The 27132-nt window shown below is 39.4% G+C and overlaps 1 protein-coding gene across 4 annotated transcripts; it reads left to right on the top strand.

Annotated features, from left to right (window-relative positions):
* Positions 1-68: 68 nt before the first annotated feature.
* Positions 69-25824, top strand: utp3 (UTP3 small subunit processome component). 4 transcript variants are annotated; one of them, XM_048561823.1, is made up of 16 exons: positions 69-154; positions 1500-1587; positions 4429-4485; positions 6739-6795; positions 7947-8064; positions 11530-11604; positions 14104-14225; positions 14615-14767; positions 15843-15914; positions 16008-16048; positions 16609-16705; positions 18814-18993; positions 19304-19425; positions 22564-22630; positions 24053-24160; positions 25591-25824. In XM_048561823.1, the coding sequence occupies exons 1-16, from the start codon at positions 126-128 to the stop codon at positions 25678-25680; spliced, it is 1476 nt and encodes a 491-aa protein (XP_048417780.1). In that variant the 5' UTR covers positions 69-125; the 3' UTR covers positions 25681-25824. The 4 variants fall into 4 exon arrangements, with proteins under 4 accessions (XP_048417780.1, XP_059511648.1, XP_048417781.1 ...); XM_059655665.1 differs by having other exon boundaries at positions 95-154; positions 1503-1587; XM_048561824.1 differs by lacking the exon at positions 69-154 and adding an exon at positions 260-313.
* The last annotated feature ends 1308 nt before the right edge of the window (positions 25825-27132 follow it).

Genomic DNA, 27132 nt, shown 5'->3' on the forward strand with positions numbered 1-27132 from the left:
GAAACTTTCCCCCTCCAATTGCAATGGAATAGTCCACCGCATACCGGAAATTGTCCGGTGAGGGAAAGGTTCCGGGTAAGGGGAATATAACTAACCAAAATACTGAGGACGTTCTAAATCTGGAAATGAAAGCAGACCACAGAGGGAACAGTCGGTATGTAAAATAGTATCCGAGCAAAACTAAATCTCTATTCGATTAATTTGGCCCTTCCAGACACTCGCGCAAAGGGGGAACTGTTACATTTCACCGTAGTTGTGTCCGGAACATTAAAGGGTAGGGCTAGTTGCTGTCGGGGACCATGAGGAATCGCCGGTGAGAAAGTAGCTGCTGATGGTGGGAGGATAATTCAATGGTGGGGGTTGTCGGAGAGGGAACGAAGCAAGGTCGGGAGCAGGGTAGAAAATCTTTGGGGAGGGGAGGGAGTTTGAGTTCCTCACTTCCCCTGGTCTGATATTCGATCCGAGTTGCTCTGGGAGTTGTTGCTGTACTCCCCTGTAAATTATGGAGAACGTTCTCCTTTTTTTTTCCTCAGAATCTGGGCACACATCCATCTAGCTTAGATTTAATTTTAAAAATGGCGAAAGTACTGCGGGTGCTGGAAATCAGAAACAAAAGCAGAAAGTGTTGGAAAAACTCAGCAGTTCCGGTAGCAAATGTGGAGAGAAATCATACAAAAGCCACGCGACACCAGGTTACAGTCCAGCAGGTTTATTTTACTTCACAGTCGAAGCGCCGCTCCTTCATCAAGACTTCACTTAAGGAAAGAACAGCACTTAGAAAGCTTGTGATTTTAAATAAACCCGTTGGACTACAACCCCAGAAGGGTTCCGACCTGAAACGTCAGCCTTCCTGCTCCTCTGATGCTGCTTGGCCTGCTGTGTTCATCCAGCTCTACACCTTGTTGTCTCAGATTCTCCAGCATCGGCTTTCCTTACTATCTCTGTAGCTGGGAAAGTGTTGGTTTTTATGCAGAAGGTAGGATGTTGAAGGGTGTAAGGAAATAATAGGTGGAGATAGAGCCTAAAGAGAGAGAAGAACAGTTGGACAAAGGATAAATAGCAACAAACGGAGCCTATTAGTAGCCAACAATGACTTGCTGAACTTTTCCTGGCAATTTCTGTTTTTGTAGCTTAGATTGAATGTCCTCTGTCTACCAATTATGAGTTTTTGGTGGTCAACCTTGTTTCCAATGTATAGGGCCCTCAACACAAACTTTCTCACCTGATACAAAGACTAGATAAGGCTTTATTTGTTACACACCTGGTTTCTTACAGCTTACTCTGTAAATAATCGGCAAAACATCACAAAGCTATATAAAACTGAAGAATCTAAATCGGACAGTGTTTTAAATGGATGGGGGGGGGGTGCAGTTTATCCAGTAGTGTGTATTCATGAATCTAATTAGAATACAACTTTGCAAGTAGCAGTTTTGACAGCATTTGTAGAGATAAGAACAATTAACATGTGGGGTCTTATTTTCAAATTGTTTACTTTACAGCAGGTCCAGTAGGCAGAAGCCCAAGCAACAGGTGGATGATGATAGTGATGACCCTAAAACATACAGCGATTTACCAAATCCAGATATTGTGAGTATTAACAGGTTGAGCCCATTTCCTAATTGCCTTGTGGAGGCCATATGTTTTAGTAAGTCAAATTGATGTACAGTCCTACATTGTAACAAAAGCATCATGACTATCATTGCTATGTATATGAAATTTCATAAAGTACTTGACTACCACATAACAGATATATTAGCAAAATTAAAGTATGTGGGATTAAAGTGTCAGTTAGTGTGGGTGCAAAATTGGTTAAGGGATAGAAGGCAGAGAATAGCGATGAAAATATCTACTGCCTATTCCCTCATCCTAAATTGCCTGACTACCTTGTTTCAGTTCATTTTCTACTGTAATACTCCTTTAATGTCATTGTTATTTTTGCCATGATTATTTTGCCACGGTTATGTTGACCTCCTATGTTTGGTTTTCTAAACACAAAGCATTGAAAATTGCTGTTTATGTCCTAACTCGAACTAAGCCTCCTTCATCCATCATCTGTGTGCATGTAGTCTTACATTGGCTCCTGATCAAGCAATGCTACAATTTTAAAATTCTCATTCTTGTATTCAAATTCTTCCATCGCCTTCCTCCTCCCTATTTCTGTAATCTTCTTCAGTCCTTCAAACTTCAAATATCTGCATTCCTCCAATTCTGACCTAATCAGCAGCCCTGATTTTAATCCCTCTAAGATAGGGTGCTTTCAGCTACCCATGCTGCGAGCTGTGGAGTTTTCCTCCTAAACTCCTCTGCCAGTCGATCCTATTTTCCTATTTGTCAGGTACGCTATAAAATCTACTTCTTTGTGTACATCTAGTTTTCATCCCCTATTGTGTAATTCATTGTCAGCCTCCCTCGTCACACTTGTTTGAAATACCTTTTGATACTTTACTGCATTAATGGTGCTATATAAGTGCAGTTTAGAATACGGTGGTGCTCCCCAGGCGTTGACTATTTTTAATATATACTCATGACTGTGGCCCAACAAGTCCACACCAGCCCTCAGAGCAATCCACCCAGACCCATCCCCCTAATCTACACATCCCTGAACGCTATGGGCAATTTAACATGGCCAATCCACTTAGCCTGCACATCTTTGGACTGAGAGGAAACCCACGCAGACACGGGGAGAGTGCTAGACAATAGACAATAGGTGCTGGAGTAGGCCCTTCGAGCCAGCACCACCATTCGTTATGATCATGGCTGATCATCCACAATCAGTATCCTGTTCCTGCCTTATCCCCATAACCCTTGATTCCTCAATTTTGATGTTTGCAAATGAGTCAAAACTATAAAAAAGTCAACAAATTTTCCGACTCCAAAGACTTGAATTAGTAAAGTGAAAAGCAAGGAATTTATGCTAAACCCATTTATAAGACACTGGTAATGAACAGATAGCTGGAAGTAGGTTGTTAACCTAGCCATAAATATCTGTTTGGGTAATGTGGGACAAAATTGCTTGCAGTTGTGTGACAACTTAGTGTAGAAATTTCTGGTTTCACGTAAAGGAGTGCTTTAACCATTACTAAACTTAAAATAGTCTTTCTGAGTTAGCAACAGTTTCCAAACTGCAGTGGGACAAATCACTGGTGTTCGTGATTTGAAGAGGCAAGCTTTTCCATGCTAAGTACTAACATTTATGTAGCATGCTTAAAGTTGTAAAGATGTCCCAAGATCCTTCACAGGCATGTTATCAGACAGCATTTGATTTTGAGTAATGGGGGGAAATATTAGGGCCAATGACACAAACTTTGGTAATAAAGTTGGCTGTTAAGAAACAAGTTAAAGCAGGATAGATTTTGGAAGGAAATTCCAGAGCTTTGGCTGATGAATGATGAAGTGAGTACTGTGAAGTATATGCAACATCCCAGAACTGAACATCTTCAAAGCCTCCCTGCTCTCCTTTGAAGTTGCTGCTGATTTGTCAGAACTAGCAATTATTTTAATTGACCTGTTCAGATCTGTCACATCTGCAAGGAAGGTGGGACTGGAATCTTGACCTTCTGGCATAGTGGAAGGGACAGAATCACTGTGCCACAACACCCTTACGTTGGCACAAACAACTGGTGTCAGTGATCAAATTGCAATTGTTGCACCTATGGTCCATAAATTGCAACTTGCCCAAAATGCAGCTGCCTGTGCCCTGTGATGGATAACACTCAACTTGTTTATTACATCCACTGTGATTACAGCTGCCTGTTCCTTTCATCACATGGCTCTTCCAGCATGTTCAATTGAAACCATAGTTAAGTGCATGTAGAACCTCACTCCATCCCTGCATCCTCTGTGCAAACTCCACCAGCCATAAATCACCTGCAATATTCAGCTCTGTGTCTGACATTTTTTTGGAACTCTCTTCATTAACAGCAGTGATGATGCTTTCAGTCACCTCTGTCCTACGTTGCTCTATTTTTGCTCTGTTTTAAGAGTATTTCAGTAGTGTAATGAACTCTGTCTCCATGGATGATTGAGATTTAGTTGGTCATAAAACACATCTACATGTGTATCACAAGCTGTCATCTCTCTAAATTTTTATTAAAAAGAAATGTATTTCTGGGAAAAAGACAAACTTCTCTTCAATAACCCTCTGGAAACTGGGAAGACAGAAGATACGTTAATGACCTGAAAAAGTTAAATATTTAATAAGATTCCCATGTGTCTGGTCATATATGTATTGTTGCAACAATGTTTCAAATTATCAGCCACCTTTGAATTTGCCATGGTCAATATTGTGGCTGATAATTTGGAAGCTAATTGGCTGCTGGGTTTAGGACAGGTTGGGTTTGACATATGCCATTGTGGCAATGAAGTGGGACGTGGGCCTGTAATACTACTTTCACAATAAAGTACTTTCCTATTCTTGTCCCCTTGCAGAATTCTTCAGAATATTTTAATGATGACGTGGATGAATTTCATCAGAAGAAGCTCCAGGTGAGTTTGAGACACCACAAATGTAGCTGAGAAGTCAGCGAAATTTGTTTTGATCTAACATATGTGTAACTGAGCAATCTCACATGGTATTTCATGTGGGCAGTTGAGGCAAATGTAATCTACAGGTGAAGCTTGGTTAGAAGGCAAAGAAAAAAAGATTAAAGTTCTGTTGTAACTTACTAAGTAGCAAAAATTAGGGGAATTTTGAAAACAGTTGAGATAAATGAATTTCTCTACAGAACAGGCTGGTGATCTTGCAACTGCAAAACCAAGTTACTGCAGTGCAACAATAGGGGGAGGGCTGCTGCTAAAATATAAGAAGAACCTATTGGCAGTTACAGTTATGATTGTGGATATTTGTAATCTGGTTGAAGTGTGTGACTGAAATGTAACATCGAGGTATGGCTTGGAAGATATTTCAGCTTGCTGCACCATTCAATAAGAATACTGTTGTTTTGTTCTATAAAAATTTGGCTAGAGTACATTCACTTCCTTACTCCAAGTCTTTACTGCATATAGTGGTCCCAGCAATGATCCCTGTGGAACCCCACTGGTTATAGGCCAGCAACCTGAGAAACAGCCCCTATTTCCCACTCACTGTTTCTTGCCCATTAACCAATACTGTCTGTGCCAATACATTGCCTTCATCACCTTGGGCCCTGATGATTGAATCTTTTGCAAAGTAGTTTGTCGAATGCCTTCTAGAAGTCCAAATACAACACATTTATTGGTTCCCTTCTATCCATTTTGGTTGAGACTGGCTTGAAAATCTCTAATAAATTAGTTAGGCACAATTTCCCTTTCATGACACCATGCTGATTCTGCTTCATTAGATTATGATTTTCCAAAAGTTCTTACATTACCATAGAAGAATCACAGAATCCCTACAGTGTGGAAACAGGCTCTTCAGCCCAACAAGTCCTCACTGACCCACAGAACATCTCACCCAGACCCATCCCCCTATTAACCCACCTAATCTAAACATCCCTGAACACTTCGGGCAATTTAGCATGGCCAATTCACCCAGCCTGCACATCTTTGGACTGTGGGAGGAAACCGGAACACCCAGAGGAAACCCACGTAGACATGGGGAGAATGTGCAAACTCCACACAGACAGTCACCCAAGGGTGGAATTGAACCTGGTTCCCTGGTGCTGTGAGGCTGCAGTGCTAACCACTGAGCCCCCGTGTTACTTCCTTAATAATTGATTTTAATGCTTTTGCAACAATACATTTTAGGCTAAGTGGCTTATGCTTATCTGCTTTTTGCCTCCCTTGTTGAACAGAGGTGTCACGTTAGCAGTTTTCCAATCCTTGGTCCTTCTCCCAAATCCATGAATTTTTCTTGAAAAATTATTAACAATGCAACTATCCCTTTTGGAATGCTAGGATATAGGCCTCCAGGGCCCTATCTGGCCTTTAGCTCCCGATGTTTGTCTCATCACATCTCTAGTGATAGGAATGGTATTTAATTCCCCCCACGTATTCTTTAACATTAATGGAATGTTCGGAGTTTCAAAATTAAGTAATGAATCTTTACCACCTCGTGTGTACTCTTGGTTGACTGAAAGACTTTGAAGAACATAGAACAGTACAGCAGACACATTGTGTCTGTGCTGACCACGATGCCATTCTAAACTAATCCTAGCTGTCTGAACATAGTCCATATCCCTCCATTCTCTGCTTGAGCATGTGCCTGTCTAAATGTCTCTTTAAACATTGCTGTTGACTCTGCTTCTGGCACCTACCACCCTCTGCATTTTTAAAACAAAACTTTCCTTGCACATCTCCTTTAAACTTTGTCCATTTCACGTTAAACCTATAGCCCCTAGTATTTGATATTTCCACCCTGGGGAGATAAGATTCCCAACTCTCCATCCTATCCCTGCTTCTTATAATTTTCTGTCCTTCTATCAGCTCACCCCTTGACCTCCGAAGGTCTAGTGAAAACAATCCAAGTTTGTTCAAGCTCTCCTTATAACTAATATATTTCAGTCCACACTATTCTGGTAAACCTCTTTTGTACAATCTCCAAGACCTCCACATCCTTCCTACAGACTGATGACAGAACTACGCACAATACTCCAAAGGAAAGGCACTTTATAGAAGGTAATCTATTAAAAATATGTAACCCCACTTACCAAATTGAGCTGAAGCAAAAGAACAATAGCATGTTGATGCCTTCCCATTGCAGAACTGTGAAACTTAAATCATCTTTATTGAGGATGCTGATAGTGTCATTTTGTGTAACAGAAGCTGCTGGCTGATGGAGTCATTCTGGAAGATGCAAATGAAGACTCAATGGATGAGGTTGGTGTGATCATCTCTACAGCTCTGACACTGAATCCTGTGAAAAATACCTGACTTTTCAGAAAATCTTTGTTTCTAAATCCACTGGTGAAAAATAACTTACAGAAATGTCTTAATAGTCTGTTTATCCAGAAAGATTTGTGTTCTTTGCCATGCACTGGGAACATGGATATATGTAAATCAAAAATGCTGATCAACAGGAGTGTTGTCTTTGGCAATCATCTGCTACCAGATCACCTTTGAGTTCTTTTGATTGTTCGTAGACCTAGGGGCATGTGCTATTTGCAGTCAAAAGCATTGTTGAATGAGTACTGCAACAGCAAGTGATCCTCTATAAAGAACATTAGTAACTTTTGGCTTTGCTATTATAAAGTTCTGGCCACCTGCAGGTAGTCTGGTTGTCATAAGCATTGTGATGTCAATTATCACTGGTATAGCTTCCAGTTGCTGAAATGCACCTGATCATGAATGGTTGATGAAGGGAGAAATATTAGATTCTGCTTGTCCAACATTTCTGCTTCTTTCAGCCAGATAAGGTGCATTTTACTGCATTATTCAGTATTTTACCAACTGAGCCATAGTAGAAATGGAAGGTGGACATGCTCGTACAGGGCAATTCTGAGTTGCTTCTGTCCATGTTCAGAGATAATGTGAATTGCAGATACTGGAGAATCCAAGATAACAAAGTGTGAAGCTGGATGAACACAGCAAGCCAAGCAGCATCTCGGGAGCACAGAGCTTTTTTCTGAGTTGCTGATGTTAAAAGTAACTTGCTGAAACCACCTTGATTACCTGAGTTAGTACTGCTGCCACTTGTCAAGGTTGCCTAAATCCTGCAAGAATGTCAATTGCCTCAGCAGACAAGTACTTATACTTTCCCTTTCCTCTCTTCTGTCTCTGTATTTTTAATGATTCGCTTCCACATTTGCCTTTTGTATGTTTCAGCCTTGTTGGGCATCTTTTAGAATTTGCCTGTTCACTAGGTGTGAACTAAAGGGTAACTGTTCCTGGGTTCTTGTATTGATTTGCTACTGTTTCTGGAGAATGATGCCTCCATCATCATTTCCCTTTGGTTATTATGTGACATATACCTATTAAGGCAGAAATTAATAAAGTAGCCAGTTAAATGTTTTTCCTTTGTGTGTCAACAGGAAGAGGTGATGCCGTTGGAGATACCTGACTCGGAGGAGGATGAGGAAGATGAGGAGGACGAGGATGATGAGGAAGATGTTGACATGGATAGTGACCTTGAGGGCAGATCAGAAGCTGGTAAGCTGAGTGCTAAAATGTGATAATGGGAACTGCAGATGCTGGAGAATCCAAGATAACAAAGTGTGGAGCTGCATGAACACAGCAGGCCAACCAGCATCTCAGGAGCACAAAAGCTGACGTTTCGGGATGAAGGGTCTAGGCCCGAAACATCAGCTTTTGTGCTCCTGAGATGCTGCTTGGCCTGCTGTGTTCATCCAGCTCCACACTTTGTTATCTTAGTGCTACAATGTGTCAGATTTTACATAATGTACTGAGTTTCAGCAAAACTTACCAATCACTGTTCACCTGTCCATGCTGAAATCCCTTTTGGATGGGTTCAACTTGAATGAGGAGAAATCCTGTGTGATTGCAGGGAGGGATTAGGTGAATTTCCCGTAGCACCACAATATTCAGGGATAAGGTATGTCTTTTGCTTCCCCATCAGCAACCGCACGACTAGCATTTATTGATGTTAAAGCTGACTCAGACAGCAGGAACTGCCAATGCTGGAGAATCTGAGATAGCAAGGTGTAGAACTGGATATACACAGCAGGCCAAACAGCATCAGAGGGGTCTTTTTTGAAGAAGTGTCTTGACCCAAAATGTCAGCTTTCCTGCTCCTTTGATGCTGCTTGGCCTGCTATGTTCATCCAGCTCTACACCTTGTTATCTTAGCTTTTATTGGGCTTGGTAAGCAAGTCCTGTAGCGACCTCTGGTGGGAACTGCATTCTACAGTACAAGAAATAAAGGGAACTGATACAGTCATCCACCTAACATAGGTGCCAGTAACAAATTTTTACCCATCTCTGCCCTAAATGTTTTATCCCATTTTTTTAGATTGTGAACTCTGGTGCTGGATTCCCTTATGATCAAGAACATCCCTCCAGTATCCCTCCTGTCTAGTCCTGTTAGAATTTTATGTCAGTCCTGCCATCCCAAGAATCAATCAGGTAAACCTTTACTGCCCTCCCTATATTGCAAGAATGTCCTTCCTCAGGTCAGGAAACTTTGCATATTATTGCATTCTCATCAATGCCCTGTACAGATAAAGTGGGACAGACCTGCTGTTGTACTCAAACCCTCTCGATATGAAGGCCAAAATATCATTTGCCACCTTTACTGCCTGCTGCACCTTGCTTACCTTCAGTGACTGATGTACCAGGACACCCAGGCTTGTTGCACATTTTCCTCTTTCAATTTATTACCATTCGCATAACATCTGCCTTCCTGTTTTTGCTGTCAGTGTGGATAACCTCACGTTTTATCCACATTATACTTCATCCATCGTGCACTCACTCATATTGTCCAAATCACATTGAAGCATCTCTGCATCGTTCTCACCACTCACCCTCCTACCCAGCTTTGTGTCATCTGAAAACATGGAGAAATGCCATTTAGTTTCCTCATTCAAAATCACTAATATATTGTGACTAGCTGGATTCCTAGCACTGATCCCTGTGGTGTTCAACTGGTCATCGCCTGTATTCAGAGAGACACCCATTTACTCAACTGTTTCCTGTTTGACAACCAAATTTCTATTCGTCTTGATATGCTATCACCATCCTATATGGTTTAATTTTACATTCTAATCTGTTGCATGGGCTATTGTTGAAAGTGTTCTGAAAGTCCAAATAAGCCACAGGCATTTGACTCCCCTTCAGTCACTCAATTCATTACATCCTTGAAGAATTCCAGTAGATTTGTTAAGCAAGAATTCCCTTTTGTAAATCCATGCTAACAGTATCCAATCCTGCCACTGTTTTCCCAATGCTGACTAATTAATTCTTTTATAACGGACTCCAGCATTTTTTTTCCTCACTTTTGATGCAAGAGTGACTGATCCACATTGCTGGTTTTCACTCTGTTCCCCCTTCTTAAATAGAAGGGTGATGTTAGCTACTCTCCAATGTGTAGGCACTGTTCCAGAGGCTACAGAATCGTGGAAGATTACCAACAGTGATGGCAGCGCGGTGACAGAGGGGCATCAGCCCAGCAGCGAAAGGTGTTGCCAGAAGAGTGGCGACTATAGTGTTGGTTGGGTCTGGTGAGGTGGTGGAGGAAGGGTGGCAACACCAGCATCATTGATGAGCTTGCTCAGGACTGATGGACTGTCTTTAAGCCAAATCTTTATTTTTTTTTCCTTATTCTTAAAACTATTCAAAATAGCACCATTCCCTGCCAACAGTGGACAAGCTTTTTGCTGTATTTTACTATTTTTCGCACTATAAAATACACGCAACAGTAAAATCATTCTTCAGTGCATCCACTTATTCTAGGGCCAATTTTAGTACCTTGCATGTAGATTATCAGGCCCTGAGGATTTATCAGCCTTCAATTCCATCAATTTGCCCAATGCCATTTCCCTAGCAATACCGCCTTCAGTATCTCCCCCCACTCTAAACACTCTTCCCCAGTGTTTTTGATATGTTATACTTGTGTCCTCTTGTGAATGCAGAACTAAAGAATGTATGTAGTTGGCCAGCCATTTCTTTGTTTCCCATTAAAAGTTCTCCTGTTTCTGACTGAAAGGGGCCTATTTTTGTCTTCGCTGATTGGGTTTCTTTTCGTATAACTGTAGAAATGTTTACAGTCAGTTTCTACGTTCGCCGCAAGTCTACTCTAGTCTTATATTTTACTTTCCCTTTCTTAATCAGTCTCTTTACCCTGTTTTGCTGAATCCTCAGCTGCTCCCACTCCCCCATGTCTGTCGTTTTTTTTTATTTTCTGGTCAATTTGTATGTCTCTTCCTTGGATCTAATACTACCGCTAATTTCCCTTGTAAGCTGTGGTTTAGCCACCTTTCCTATCTTTTGTGCCAGACAGGAATGAACAATTGTTGCACTTCACCAATATGCACTTTGAATGTTTGCCATTATCTTTTCTTCTTCATCTCTGTAAGTACTATTTGCCAGTCTGACATAACTAACTCATGCTTCATATCATTGTCGCTTCCTCTGTTTAGATTCAGGAACCCAAAGGAGAATCTATTAGGTTACTCCATCTTGATGAGGAATTCTGCCATGTTATGGTCACTCTCACCCAAAGGGCCTTGCACAACTAGATTGCCAACTGTTCATTCTCATTAGACAATACCCAGTGTAGGTTGGCTTGATCTCTAGTTGGCTGTTCTACATTATTGTTAATGAAACTTAAATGTGATACCTTTCCACATCTGGCCACTCCCTTTTAAGGAATAAACTCTTGTCTGAAGAGTGAGATCGGCAATCTCACTTCTTGTTAACCAAGTGTACTAGCTGTTACATTTTCCTCGGTTACTTTTTAATAAATTCTACAATATTATCTTGCCTTGTAAATTCTAAGTTTTTTTTAAGAATGATATATTACACTGTGTTTTGAGCCATCTGACTTAGAAGTGTATATCCCTGCTTAAAGTTACCTGAATGCATATTGGAAACTGTTCTCCTGAATTATTTGCTTTATACTAAAACTAACGATTGTTTTGCTTTTTTTTTGTTTTGAAGGTCTCCCCAATGAGTTGGCCTGGGGCCAGAAGAAAGCTACGTATTACAGCACAGACTATGTTGACGAGCTTCTGCGTATGTGCAGTAATTTCCCATCTTAAACTGGCTTCAGCAAAGAGAATAAATTCTTCCATTGGTTGCATTTTATCACATTGTAGACCAACTCTTGATAGACAGATTTTTCATTTTTGTTGCGTGCTGAAAGCATCTTTGAGAATTAAAATAGATTCATTTTAAATGGGAATTATATAACTGATCAGTTATCAGCAGAATGAGAAAATAGGGTCATGTTTTGGAGCTTATCTAAACAGAACTGATGTTACTAAAGTCACAGTTGTCCACTAATATTTAAGTTATGCCACATTGTACTCATTTGGTTGTTCCAAGGCTGTTTGCTATCCTTGCAATGTAATGAGAGGTGTTTTTATAAGTAGCAGTGAGAAAAGGAGTCATATTCTGTAGTGGTGATAACGTGTTGAATAGTATGACAAATGAAGGCTAGTTGCTCATTACACGTTCTGGAGCATAATAGAGTTAATGCAGATTAGCTCATTTTGCATTCTCCTACTATATTTTAGCACCCGAGTACTAGATCTGCATTTGTCTGTCTCTGTATAAATGATTTGGATGAGAATATAGAAAGCATTGTTAATGAGTTTGCAGGTGACATCAAAATTAGTGGTATAATGGATAGTAAAGAAGGTTATCTAAGATTACCAAGAGATCTTGATCAATTGGGTTAAAGGGCTGAAGAATGGCAGATGGAGTTTAATTTGGATAAATGTGAGCTATTCCATTTTCGTAAAACAAACAAAGGCAAGACTTATACAATTAAAATTAGAGCCTTGGATAGTGTTGTAAACAGAAAGACCTAGGGTTTAGGTATATAATTCTTTGAAGTTTTCCATCACATGTAAATAGGTTGGTTAAGAAGGTGTTTAACATGCTTGCCTTCATTGCTCAGTGCTTTGAGCATAGGAATTGGGACGCTGTCTTGAAGTTGTACAGGATGTCAGTGAGGTTTCTTCTGGGGTACTGTGTCTAGTTCTGGTCTCCCTGTTACAGAAAGGATAATTATTAAGCTGGACAGGTTCAGAAGAGATTTGCCAGGATGTCGCTGGAAATGAGGATTTGAGTTATGAGAAGATGCTGGATAGGCTGGGACTTTTTCCAGTGGAGCAAAGGAAGTTGAGAGGTGACCTTAGAGGTTTATATTTAAAAAAAAAGAAATTCCAGGATATAGATAAGATGAATGGTAGGTGCCTTCTCTAAAGTGGGGAATTTCAAGACAGGGGGCATATTTTTAAGGTGAGAGGAGAAAGTTGTGGTTAGTTGGTTGGCTTGTTCTGCAGATGTTTCATCACCCTGCTGGATAACATTATCAGTGCAGCATGGAACTGGACCCCACGTACACTCCAGTACACAGGAAAACCGGGAGTGAGGTAACCCAGCCTGACAGACCCCAGACTTTAAAAACCAGGTGGCAAAACACACCGTTTCATCGAAGGCTGCACTGATGATGTTACCCAGCACGGTAATGAAATGTCTGCGGAACATTTGAACCAGCTCAACGAGCCAACCAACCACAACACCCACAACCCGAGCTACAAATCTACTCCAAAACCTCTTGAGAGGAGAAAGATTCAAAAAAGACGTGGCAGTTTTTTTAACAGTGTGGTTCATGTTTGTGGAATGAACTTCCAGAGGAAATGGTGGATGCCCATACAGTTAGTGTTTAAAAGACATTCAGATAAGTACATGAATAAAATGCTTTGGAGGGAAATGGGCCAAGTGCAGACAGGCGGGATGGGTTTAGTTCAGGATTATGGTCGGTATGGACTAGTTGGACCAAAGAGACTGTTTCCAAACTGTATGACTCTATGACCAATTTTCTTATCCTCTCATTCAGTACATTGTCATCTTCTGTAGCTGTTAAATGTTCATTGAGGAATCCTGCACGTCCATGTTCACATGTTGTGAATTTGTCATTTCAAGATTGTTGCTTAGGCATCCAGCATTTGTGTTCTGGTATGAGGGATCTTCTTCATCAGCGAATACCTTGTGAATAATGTTATGTCTTAAAAATTGCAATGAGATCCACTTTAGTAATGCCTCCATTATCGTTCTTTGTATCATCCACGATGCAGTAAGTTTGGATCTGAGTTGCAGATTTCCTCAACATCCAGCCTTTTAGAACCAGTAGATGTCGATACTGGGATATCTAGATTGCTGAATGTTTATCTTTGCTTGAAGTCTCATCTCCAAGTGACTCTGTGGCAATGCATGACCTGTTTGAAATTTTCTGTCACTGATCCTGGGAGTAATGTGAATGCAGTAAGCAGCAGATTCCAGATACCCTTACAAAACGTGGTATGTTATTGCACTTTGGCTTCAAGTTTTGCAGATTACTTAATTGGTAATCTCTTCATTTTGACATGAGAATCCTCAGCTAGAAAATTATGATTGTGAATTTTAGATTTTGTGCTATTTTGCCATAATGGATATTTTGCAGTAAAACACAGGTATACAAATTTACTGTGACTGGGTTCCCAGTTTCTGGCTTTTTATACACAGGTGGTAAGGGTCAGGAAGAGGCACTGGCAGAAGCTGAGGAGGAAGAACAAGAAGCTTTGAGTATTCAGAAACGTTTGACAGAGAATCTGACTGAGGAAGACTTTGGACTTGACTTTATTCAGGTAACCAGTGATGGATATTGAGGCTTGAAAGTGGTTCTTCCTTCAGATTTGGTTAAAAGGAAGTTATCAGAACAGAACTTTCACTTCCCGATTCCTATCAACCTTGAGCAAATAGTTCCCCAACAATTTATTTTTTTTAGATGCAACAGAAGTAACGTTGACATCCCTGGTATTCTTCATTTATTGTGTTTTTTTTAATGCTAGAAGTGCTGGCCTATACATTGTTTTCTTTCTTCCACATAATCTTCCAACGCAGTGTTAGGAAGAATGAGCAATGAGGCAAGATGTCTTCAGGGCTGCCAGAGTCCCTTCAACTGTCTCCCAAAGAAGGCAGGATTTTCAAGAAGCGCCAAGCTGAAGATTTGATTATTTGTGTGTTCTTGTCACAGGCATTTGCCCAGGAGCAGGCAACTGAGAAAGTAACTCAAAAGGATCTGAAAATAAAAAAGGATTTGAAGAAAATGTCACATAAAGAGCAGATGAGTCTGCTGAAGAAAGAGTCACCAGAACTTCTGGATCTCATTCAGGACTTCAAAACAAAGGTTAACAAAATGTTGAAAGCTTCTCTTGAAAGTATTCATCTGTCTGTTTTATTTCTGAATGATGTTAAGTGGCATATAAATTGGATTATAAGTAAACCTAAAATACAGTAAAACAGATGTGTGCCATATTGCCAAAAAAGGACTTCATGTGCAATATGTTCTTTTTATTGTTGGAATGTAAACATTACTAGCAGAGGCATTTTTATTGGCTGTCTCTCACTTACCCTTGAGAAGGTAGTGATGAATTGTGTTTTGTCATATAAAGTGTAAAGAAAAATATGTTGATCATTAAAGGAAATGGGACTGTTTTTTCCAGTAAAGTTTCCCAGAGCACTTTGGAGTGTTGAGATGTTTATTCAGGCCAAATGCACTTTATCTACTTCTCAATTATCTGATCTGCGAACTTTCTCAACAGGCAAACTTTTGCTTGACTGGCTTACCAATGGCCTGTCCAACCTGTATTGTATTAATGATGCTGTAAGATGGGAAAAGGGATGAATAAAGCTGAAGTGAAAGTTTAACTTTAATGCACAGGATTTACTTATTTCCAGTTTGCTCTTGTGAATTTGTATTGTACTCGAGGCAGAGTCTCTGTGTTCTGAATTCAATAATTTTTTTTTAACCTCTCCAAGTTGTAGTTGTTGATGTAGAAAGCAAGGAAAAATTGGTGACAGCTCAGCTTTCAGGAAAGCGTAGATTGGGGGACACTGCTGAATCCATGCACCTTTTAGAAACTTTTTTTGCTAAAGTTAAATTCAAGTGCATCCTAGCTCAGACACAAATCTGGAGGTTTTACTTTTCATCAGTTGCCTCACCTATGGGATGCAGCATCTGAAATGTGAAACTTGCAGTAGTACAACCTCCTTGATTTCTTTCCCCTTTTTTTGCAGGAAAATGTCCGACTTTCACTAATTGTAGAAATCTTCCTTTACATGAGTTATTAAGAAGATAGAAACCTTGGACATTCCTATCTTTTTATTTACATACTGATTGTTAGGATTGTGCACTGCTTGTTAAACCACTGTTGCTAAGTTACACTCAGCAGTCGATTAATTTCTGATTTGTCGTTTTGCAGCTTGCTGAGTTGAGGGATGAGTTGCACCCACTGATAGAGATGGTGCGGAGTGGGAAGATACCTGCAGGGAAGGTATGATGGAACAAATAACTGAGTGCGATGAAAATCAACAGAGACTGAACCATCTGGATCATTCTGTAATAATTGTTCTGCCTTGATTCACAGGGTGCCAGCTACGTGCAGACCAAGTACCATCTCTACCTGAAGTATGTTTCTTCAACAGTACCTTAGAATCTGTATCTTTTCCAAAAACTGGTGGGGAATGGGAAACCAAGCAGATGCTTCAAATGCAGGATATCCAGCATGTTAATCACTAGTTGCTATATGTGGCTAATTGCATGTGGCTTATTAGTAAATAAAAGTCAGTAATGGCCATGTGCTCTAAATTTACATGATGTCTGTACGTATCTTTTCACCATTTTATAGGAAAGGAGAAAAGTGTCCAAGTATTTTAATTGGCTGCATGTTATTCTTTGGTTACTGTTTATTTGATTATTGTCTAAAATGATAATATCACTATTGGAAATGTTGGCTTTCAGCAACATATTGAGGTGTAGGAGCAGTCACCGTAGAATAATCACTAATGAGGGAATGTGAGATTTTCTTGTATTATTCTACAAAGAGTGTGAAGTACTGTACATAAAAATAATCTGTACTTCCAGTAGCAGTGCCTTCCATATTCTAAATATTCCACTTTTTTGCTTTTTGGTTTAAACTTTTCAGACATTTATGATATTCATGTTAATGAAATCTCTCTAATCCATAGTTACTGCACAAACATCAGTTTTTACCTAGTACTGAAGGCCAAACGGATCCCAGTGCAGAGTCACCCCGTGATTGAGAGGCTGCTCACCTACAGAAATGTGAGTATACGACTGTTTAACTGCACCGGGGTCTTTAGTTTTCCTCTCTGTATCCATGGCTGTGGTCACAGGTATATCTTGGGTCCGTTTCAATCTGTCATTCAGAATCTAGTTCCTACACACTGACTAAGATTTAGTTCTGGAATGCTTCTCTGATTTGTTTTATTCTCTTCAACCAATATCTTCCCTAGCCCAAGCAGCATCTACCTTATTCACTGGGCTTAAAGCCCCTGGTTAGATTACTGAAGAATCTAACTAAACTGCAGAATTGGGCTGAAAGATGGCAAATGGAGTTCAATGCGGATAAATGTGAGGTGATTCACTTTGGGAAGAATAATAGGAAGGCAGAATACTGGGTCAATGGAAAGATTCTTGGTAGTGTGGATGTGCAGGGGGATCTTGGTGTCCGTCTACATAGATCCCTGAAAGTTGCCACCCAGGTTGATAGTGCTGTTAAGAAGGCATATTGTGTGTTAGGTTTTATTTGTAGAGGGATTGAGTTCCGGACCCGTGATGTCATGCTGCAACTGTACAAAACACTAGTGAGGCCTTACTTGGAATATTGTGTGCAGTTCTGGTTGCCCCATTACAGGAAGGATGTTGAAGCATTGGAAAAGGTGCAGAGGAGATTTACCAGGATGTTGCCTTGTCTGGAGCACAGGCCCTATGAAGAAAGGCTGAAGGACTTGGGTCTGTTCTCATTGGAGAGAAGAAGGCTAAGAGGGGATTGAATAGAAACATACGAGATGATCAGAGGATTAGATAGGGTGGACAGTGAGAGTCTTTTTCCGAGGATGATGACTTCAGCTTGTACAAAGGGGCATAGCTACAAATTGAGGGGTGATAGATTTTAAGACAGATGTCAGAGGCAGGTTCTTTACTCAGTGGTAAGGGCGTGGAATGCCCAGCCTGCCAATATAGTTAACTCAGCCACATTAGGGGCATTTAAACAATCCTTGGATAAGCATATGGATGATGATGGGATAGTGTAGGGGGATGAGCTTAGATTAGTTCACAGGTTGGCGCAACATCGAGGGCCGAAGGGCCTGTTCTGCACTATATTGTTCTATGTTCTATACCCTCTGGTTTGGGTAAACTGGTTCCCAGGTTAACATTAATAAGGATAAGATGCTGGAGAAACACAAGAGGTCAGACAATATCAGTGAAGAGGGAAACTGATTTAGAATAGAATAGAAATTTATGGGCACTTTGATACAAAAAATACAGTGAAAATTTTTATAAGTTGCCCCACCACGGTGCATATATTAGTGACAGAAATCATTCATGATAATTTTTAAAAACAAGTGAAATTAAGACAAAGTTCATCATACATTTGAGGTGTAGAGCTGGATAAATACAGCAGGTCAAGCAGCATCAGAAGAGCAGGAATGCTGACGTTTCAGGCCTAGACCCTTCTTCAGAAATGCTTCTGCAGCTGGAACACCTGCAGGCTGAAGATGAAAAAGTCCTCCACGTGGGGACAAGACCACCATGCCAGAACAAGACTACTGTACAAGGAGACCAGCACGCTGTGCCGAGATCTCCGTCTCTTCTCCTTCAGCTGCCAAGGCCCAGTGCCGTGCTGGAGCCTTGCCTACAAATCCGGACGGGGGCATAGTTAGCCTGGGACCTGCATCTTACTTGGCGGACTGGGGTGGAGCTGCGTCCGGTTCGTCCCAGTGTTTCTGCTGCCACCAGAGGCCACCTCCCTCACCTGCCACTCTCCAGACCCAAAAGAAAAGACAACCAAGGATAAAGAAAAGAAAGAAAGCCAAACAAAAGAGAGAGGAGAAAGAAAGCCAGTGGGAGTTGGCAGGCCTTGGCTTCAGCCTACTCTGCCACCATCTTGATGAATTATACAATTTGTGTCTTATGACTCTTCTGCAGAACTGAATTGTTTCTGGCGGACTTGATTTTAATTCTGTTTACCTCTTCAATGCTGCTGCCCAACTTGTTCAGTTTCTCAACAGTTTCTATTTTTGTTTCAGATTTCCAATAATCATATATTTTGCTTTTAACTCTGGTAAATGATGCTTGGATTTAAAAGCAAGTCATGCTGATTTTTCTCTTCTCTGTTGCTGCATTTGACAACTGGCTTGTCATTGCAGCTGATCAATGATCTAGTTGGATTGGATGACAAGCTGTTGCCTGAAATCCAGCAGCTTTTGAGCCAGAATAGTCTGGATCCTGGGTCAACCACGGAAAAAGATAAACTCATCTCTGAGGTTAAAAAAGTTCCAATTCGATTGAGCAGGCAGCCTAAAGCTGGACAAAGAACAGAAGCAAAGGTAAGATAGATATGGTTTTCATTGCACACTAGCAAGGACAGAATCCAGATTTTGAAGAATGAGTGGTTATTGTTAATTGTGTAAAGTTTTCAAAATTTGAACGTGGCAGGACCCCGAGCTGTATCCCACATTGTGATCGCTGTTTTCACACTTGTTTAATACTAAAACTGAAACTCTTTTATGGTGAGCTCTGACAGACCGAATCTTTTCAATCTATCTTTTAATCATTGTAATGAGTAGAGAAATTTTGCTCTCTATTTTCTGCTTTTCCATACATTCTTAAGTTTACAAGATCTGTGTTTTAATCTAGGCCACTGATCTCACAGTTTCTGGGGACTCCGAGTCTGATACAGATGAAGAAGCAGCATTCCAATATTATAAAGATATGGAGGAGAGGCTGACTCAAAAGAGAAAGAGAGCTCAACGTGACAGGTGTTGATCGCTTACACATGGAATATGCTTGCATATGAATATGATATAAAACATGTCCTAGACTGTTCCCTTAATCGGGATAATGGCTATTGGGATATGCACTGCACAGCATTTAAACTGATTAACTTACTGGGGATGAATGTCATGAAAAAAGCATTGTCTCACATGTTAAAAAGAGTGCTGCCTCCAAGATGGGAAGGTTTGACATAGTGGAAGCAGAGATGTAAATAGGCTTTCAGAAAGTATTGATAAAGTACTGTATTATTAGAGAATAGAAATTACAAGTAGTCTAACGATATTTTTTAAAACTGATTTATACGGTGGGAACTGAATGAAGTAACAACAGGCATTTTCTCAAGACGATTGGAAATAGGTTGCTGTGTCTTCAGCGTTCTGGCCTAAACAGTTGTGTCACAATTTGTGCACAGTACTAAAATGGGATGTGTATTAATTCTCAGGACCAAAGTGATCTTGATGAGATAAGGGAATGGTCAAAATAGTGGGAGATGGAATTCAGTGTTGGACATGAAGTAGTACATGGGTCTGGATGACCTGAGGAGCTGCAATCATCATCTGATTATCGTCCTACTCGCATTCCTTCAAGGTGATACTGTCCCACTTCTGGGACCTTTTGAGTCCAGCTTTATCAGAAGTGTGGAGTGCAGTGCCCCATTAAGAGCTCTGTTGAAGTGGAGTAGAGTCAAGAGTAGATAGGGCATATCCATTATCTTTACAGCACCAGCTGCCTTCTGGTAAGTGTAAAGGTTCAGTATGAATGTGTGGGTCACACTTGGGTTGAGAGATTGAGAAGCAGTGCAGAAAACAGGGCTTACTGTGAATGATTTGGAAGGTCAGTTGTGTACGTAATTTGTCCAGATGATAAGTAAAGCTCATGTAGTCCCAAAGGGCCACAGGGCTGCTCTCTCATTAGAGCGGGTTGACTGGTGGTGAGTTAACCTCAGGGTCACAATATCTCAGGCAGCACTGAGAAGGGGACCTTCATGGTGACATCAGCTGGTACGAGAATTAAACCAGTGCTGTTAGTGTCACACTGCCTCACAAACCAGTTGTCCAGCCAACTGAGCTAACCAACCCTCACAATAAGTACGTGTACATTACCTGAAGTTTCCACCTCTAACTGAGTCAGAGATATTGCAGAAAATATTTTAAACTTCCTGTGCAATTTTCATGGGTCAGTATATCAGAACTTCCAACAAGGATCTCAGTAATGCATTTGGTCTCCAGTGATCTGGAAGTCGGAAAGCTCGAGCTACATTCTGAGGGAAAAGTGCCCGATGAGAATGAAAAAGAATAATTTTGAGGGTTCAGATTCACAAAACTTTAAACATTGGCATCTCAAATGGAAATGCTTTCATGAATGGAATATTGGTCACCATGGCAAGAGTTATCAGGGGTTTAGTTTGTATTTTGATGGTAAATTTATTTTTACTGTAGGAACCACATTGAGGTTTCAGAGAAGGACAGTTCAGATTTGTCAGAATGTTGCCGGATATGATGAAATACAAATCGGAAAAGATTTTGTGAAATTCGGGCTAATTTTGTAAGAAGGAACGAGATTCGGTGATGGTTTGATGGACGTGTTTAAAGTATGATGGAGTGGGATAGAGTAGATAGCAAGTGTTTTATATGATTTCTGGTTCTAATCGAAGAATCAACAACCTGTGTCTCTGGAACCAACTATGGCCGTTTAGCATCTCATTTGTGATTTCCCATTCATTTCCAATTGGATGACATGAACACAAAGGCTGAGAAAAAATTAAATCAAGAAAAAACTAAATTGTTTTTATTGTGGCAATGAAAAGCTAATTATTGTTATTGTATTTCATTATTCCAAATAATTTTTTTAACAAAAAGCATGTTGTACTCTAACTGAACAAGTTTGTGACAAAGCTACATTATGGGTGTTATGTATATAGCCTTTGGTTTGAGGAATAACTTTTACAGTTGTGATCGTCATTGTACCTTTATTGCTGGGTTAAATGCTTCTCAATTAGAAGCTGTTAAATTGGGAGAAAAAATGGTAAAAGAAATTGTCTTAATTTTTGTATCAAGTTTTTTGATTTAAAGATCCCTACTTACAAAATTGTGTAGTTAAGTTCTGATTTGTCTTTTTGACATAACAGAAAATACATGTGCTGAATTTATTTGTGCAAGTAATACATTCTGCACTTGGTAATTTGCCAAATATTTGATTTAGCAATTTTGAATATTCTACTTGTGACTCCTTGGTTTTTTTATCATTTGCATTTTTTTTCTTTTGAAGAGGCTGCTCAGGCTGTTGATCTTTGTTCTAGACTCTTAAATGAAAGAGATATCAAATGTGAAATGAGTGAAACTACTTTTCTCATTTCCAGTCAGTGATTCTGGATTACACAGTTGGACTTTGACTTAGGCAGACCATGTCTACATTTAAGAATTGGTAGATGGTTGATAGAGTGAATAAGGATGGCAGCAGGGTGGGTATACACAGGAGTGATCTTAAGATTAAAAAATCAAAATGAACTGCATTGCTCACTTCCATGTAGTAATGCTTATATATTTCTGGTTTGATTTCCCAACAAGGATCCAGTAAGGATACAACAACTCAACTTAGTGTTGTTGGTACACTGAGGAGGCAAAAACAGCATTTGCTCGGTATAAGTAATCAGAATGCGAAACTGCCCAAAACTGGTTACCTGTTTACCGTGACAAGGTTTAGCTCCCCTCTAAATAGAAATTTTTGGCTCATCAATTTTCATTTCCTTGCCACTTTGCAGAAAATATTCCCAATGAGAATTTTTTGGACATAGGAATTCGCTTAACTGTGACATTGTTCTGCGCTTCTGTATCGAATAATTTGCTGTGATTAAATACCTGATCTCAAACATGAAAAGCAGCTGCTCAGAAAACCTACCATGCAGAACTTTATTGTAAAGTAGGGAAAGGGTTCATTTGAGAAATAATGTGTTTACGCTAGATTCTTCTACTCCTGACTTGATCCCTGACAGCTGGAATGTCACCCAACACATTTCCTCCACCTTCTCCCATCTCCCCTACCACGTGCACCTTCGGTATTGATGACAATAAATGAAATGTTGATTGTATTCAAATGCAGTAACATTGGGTTTTGTATTTCAGCAATGAGGACAGTCCTGTGGTAAAGCAAGTACTTGGTCCAGATGGAAAGAGAAAGATCACATACCAGGTTTCTAGCTCCATTTTAACATATCTTTTTGCTGCTTTAGGGCTACATTTTTAACCATTTCTTTTTCTGTATTGCCTGAAGCCATGATATTTAGTATTACTTGAAACTTAAGCTGTTTCTTCATGTTTATATTTGAGTTGTTATTTGATTTTAAAAGACATTTCACAATCCTAAATGTCAGTTGAGTATTAGTCAATATGCAGCTCAACGTTTTTGCTGTTTAACATAACATGTTACTTAGTAAATGGCACTGCAAGAGTGATTTTGATTCCTCTTTTTGTTTTTCTGTCTGAGGAATGTCCTTTTGTTAACCAACTGCCTGGTTGGATGGGAGTTTTCCATATGAAGAATCTAAACTTTGTTAGGATCCCAGCTGACAACCGTACCAGAAAAGTCAATTCCTGAACGAAATTTGACACGATAGATCATAGACTTTTTAATTTTTGCAGGTGGTTAGTGTGGAGGTTTAGTTACTGAAACATTGACAAAGGCTACAAATGTTCTTGAACAAATTAACATGTGTCGCACAGAAGAAAAAGCAAACAATAAGAGTTTAGAAGGATCTTAACATAGGTTTAAATGCTATGTTGCTATTAATTTCCCAGCAATATCTTTTCAGTTATTCAAATCCAGAGAAATATCATTTCTATCTCAACTCTTTAGTACTTAGCCAACTCTTCAGTTATCCTTCCTGGACTGCTGAGAGCATTTTGTTTTCTCTCTAAGTCTGCTGTTTTCAATTCCGAGGGCCTCAACCTCTTTCTCATTCAGGCAATTCAAAACCTCTGTATAAACTCCGGCTTTGAAGCTTCACAACTAAACTGTTCGGACAGAACAGGTTTTGATTCTTCTGAACTAAACTTACCTCTGATCTGTTTTCCTGTGTTATAAACTCAGCAGTGTAAAGATTTCATCCTTTATACTACAGTCTTTAGGCTAGACACTGAAACAGATGCCTCCTGCCTTCAGTTCACTATTCCAAGTGACCTTTTATTTTTAAAGGTTACCTTCACAAAACTGAAATCACACATCTGTTTTATTTCAAGATTTTGAAATGATTTACACAATTTTTATACACTATAGAGCAGGAAATCTAATCAGACTTTGGCATAGAAAACTGTGGTATTGAGAACAAAAAATGCAGAAGAATCTCAGCAGGTCTACCATCGTAATTAGAGAGAGAAACTGAGTTAATGATTCGAGTCCAATGTGTCCAAATCATCAAAACTCACTCTTTTTTTCTTTCCATGATGCTGCCTGACCTCCTGTGTTTCTCCAGAATTTTCTGTGTATTAATCTTTTTAGTACAGCAATGTGCCACTGAATCTTTCAGTTCACAGTTGGTTACAGAGATGTTTCTTGTAAGCACATCTGTTAAAATTGTCTCTGGATGCTCATCAAACTATGTGCTATCTTCTGCAGATTGCTAAGAATAAAGGTCTCACACCCAAAAGGAAGAAGATTGACCGTAATCCCCGAGTCAAACACCGAGAGAAATTCAGACGTGCTAAAATACGAAGGAAGGGCCAGGTAAGCAAGGGAGTCCCCCCAGTAGATTTAAGGAGTTGAGAATTGTCTTCATTTTAAATAATGAGGCTTGTTCACATCTTAAAATAATTTGTCGGGTTGTGGGAGTGCCTCAGCTATTCACTGGCAGGAGAGAACGTGTGAGACTTCCTTAACTCGAATAAAATTGAAAATGATTTCCCTTGGTTTTGTAGAGATTTTGTTGGGAAACAACTTTGGTTTCTGGATTGTAATGTGAAGTAGCAAAGTGTTTGAATTGAAGTACCGTTATGTTCTGTGTTGTAGTTACAATATTAGCTTTTTGGAGGTGGGGAAGACAGATTAGTAATTGAAGGATTGAGATCATTAGCAAAGCGCATGGAACAGAAGTCCATAACTTAATGGAACACAAATTAGGATAAAATTTACTGTAACATGGTTGTCGAAAGGGGAGTGTTGTTCTTTCTTTGCCTACAAGTTTGCTGACAGTGCAAGGAAATAACAGCAGTGAGCAAACCTGGCCAAATGGGATCTGATTGAACAAAGCATCTCAAATATGAGATTTAAAAATTGGGAAGCAAACAATGGAAGAGCTCAGAAGCAAAGCACATTAAAGGATTTAATTCAATATCAAATCAGGGAGAGAAAGTGTAATTTTTTTCCAAAAAATCTAATAAGAATAAAATGATTTTAAAATCTGACATCTTTAAAAATTGTCCCAACCAAAAAACCTAAGGCAATGGGGCAATCCACTTAATTTTCAATGCCAGGAAGATCAGTTAGCAATCTTTAACACTGGCCACGCTGATACATTTGATAAACTCAGTGAGACAGTTGTCCATGGTGAGACTAATGGGCAAACTCAGCAAGTTGCAAAATTATCGGTTGTTCAGATTGCAACTTTGGGTGGTCATATTTAATCATGGATCTGCAACTCTTCTGAAGTCCATTTTCATTTGATTTATTTAAATAACAGCATGTGCCATAACTAATTATGGTCCAGTATTCATCTGGAAGAGTCTGAGCCAAGAGAAAAGAGCATTCCCTCTAATAAAGCTGCTTTAAGTGAAACATATTTTAATTGCTTTGGAGTCATAGAATTATAGAGGTATACAGCACAGAACAACGTCCTTATCCACTGAGTCTGCACCAGTCAAAAAAAATCTAACTATTCAAATCCCATTTTCCAGACTTACCCCATAGCTATCTATATCTTAGCATATTGGCATGTTACATGACCAGAGTGTATATTTGTACTGAATCCATATTTGGAATTAACAACATCCTAGTGTATCATGCACAAGTTCATAATTACTTTAAAATGGCCTATTCTTTCTAATTTCCCCTAAAACTTAACAGCACATGAATCCAAGTGTATTTTTGTTGAGATCTCTCCCTTAAACTTAATGCTGCAGTTTGTTTACATTTGTCAATGAGAGATCTTAATTTTGCAGGTACGTGAAGTCCGTACAGAAGTGCATCGATATGGTGGTGAGCTGTCTGGTATTCGTGTCGGTGTTAAGAAGAGCACCAAGCTTCAGTAACTTTGCTGCTTTCTGCAAACATCTGCCAATTGAAAGTCAGGGAAACAGCTGCTCTGTCTCTTTGTAATGTATTTATAGAGTTTTATAAATTGTGTATTTGTACTGTGCTTTTGTATTAGTAAAGTACATTTACTAACAAGTGAACTCCATGGATTTTATGACTACAGTTATTATGTTTACACCCGCATTATGGATAGCATACAATCCTCTTAAACTCCAAATATAATTACTCATCAGGAACTGCAGCCTAGAAAATAATGTAGGAATCTTACAAATTGAAGAATGGTACACAAGTGTTTTATTGGAGACATTTGTTAAATTGGACCTTCATCAAAATAGATGAAATTTTGTTTGTTTTCCACCAACATTTAACAGCAGAGCAATTTCCAGGCCTTTCATCATTTTTTGCTTCAAAATGCTGCTGCACTGAGCAGTAGTCTCCTCCATCCTGTTGTAAAAGTACATATTGTATCTAAAGTATGAATATGTCATTGGTTTATAAATGTACAATGCCGGAGTAAGTTTTCCCAAGAAAATTGCCAGAGGCATTACTACATTGCCCAATAGATCAAGAATGAAGATGCCAGGAAACTGCTGGTTACAATTCTTTACAATGAGTCATAACTTCAGATACCTGACTGCTGATATTGTTGATGGCAGTTTTGATCAAGTATCAGTGCTGTACTGAGAGTGGCTGTAAAACTAAAAACGTTGCCCTGATTAATATTAAAGTTTTTTTTTGTTCTTGACAGATAATGTAAGAATGAACAGAACGCAGGAATATTTGAGGGGCTGAAATGATGCTCTCACCTTTTTACAGAGGAGCTCATGAGGTTATTCAGTTAAATTATAATATTTCAGTAGATGCAGTGACAGCTAAGCCTAATTGTATCATCAATCCACTTTCTAATGGGAGTTCTTCAATATCATGAAAGCAGCTGAAACCTAGTCAAGTAGCGTAGCATGTCATCTAGTATCCTGACTGCAGGGATACATCTAAATTGGGAATCATTGTCTGTGTCACTTAACTGTGTACTTGCATTGACTACAGAAATTAAATAGACCATGTTTACAGAACTATTCTATACAACATAAGCAACATTCTGATCAGTAAACAATTTCTTTTGCTGAACAGATGTTTTTAAAAATATTTCTAAAACCCTGAAGCTATAGGTAAATCAATTTCTTTAAAAATATTAAACTCTTGTAATTCCCTATATTACTAAGTAATTAATGCTGGGGTTCTATTTTCATTGGTATTTCATCTAAGCTTACATATTTTGAGCGCTTTTTCCTCTATAATGATTTCCTGTTGGTTCAATGAGCTATAATACTAAGACAAAAATCACAAGCCCAATCACTGGCCAGTGATAAAGATGTACAGTCCAGAAGGTTGAAAAATCAATTCCTGACTTAAATTTCCTTTCTTATTCTGGGTAGCAATCACAATAT

Source organism: Stegostoma tigrinum, chromosome 28 (assembly GCF_030684315.1).
Source record: "Stegostoma tigrinum isolate sSteTig4 chromosome 28, sSteTig4.hap1, whole genome shotgun sequence".
Classification (NCBI taxonomy): Eukaryota; Metazoa; Chordata; class Chondrichthyes; order Orectolobiformes; family Stegostomatidae; genus Stegostoma; species Stegostoma tigrinum.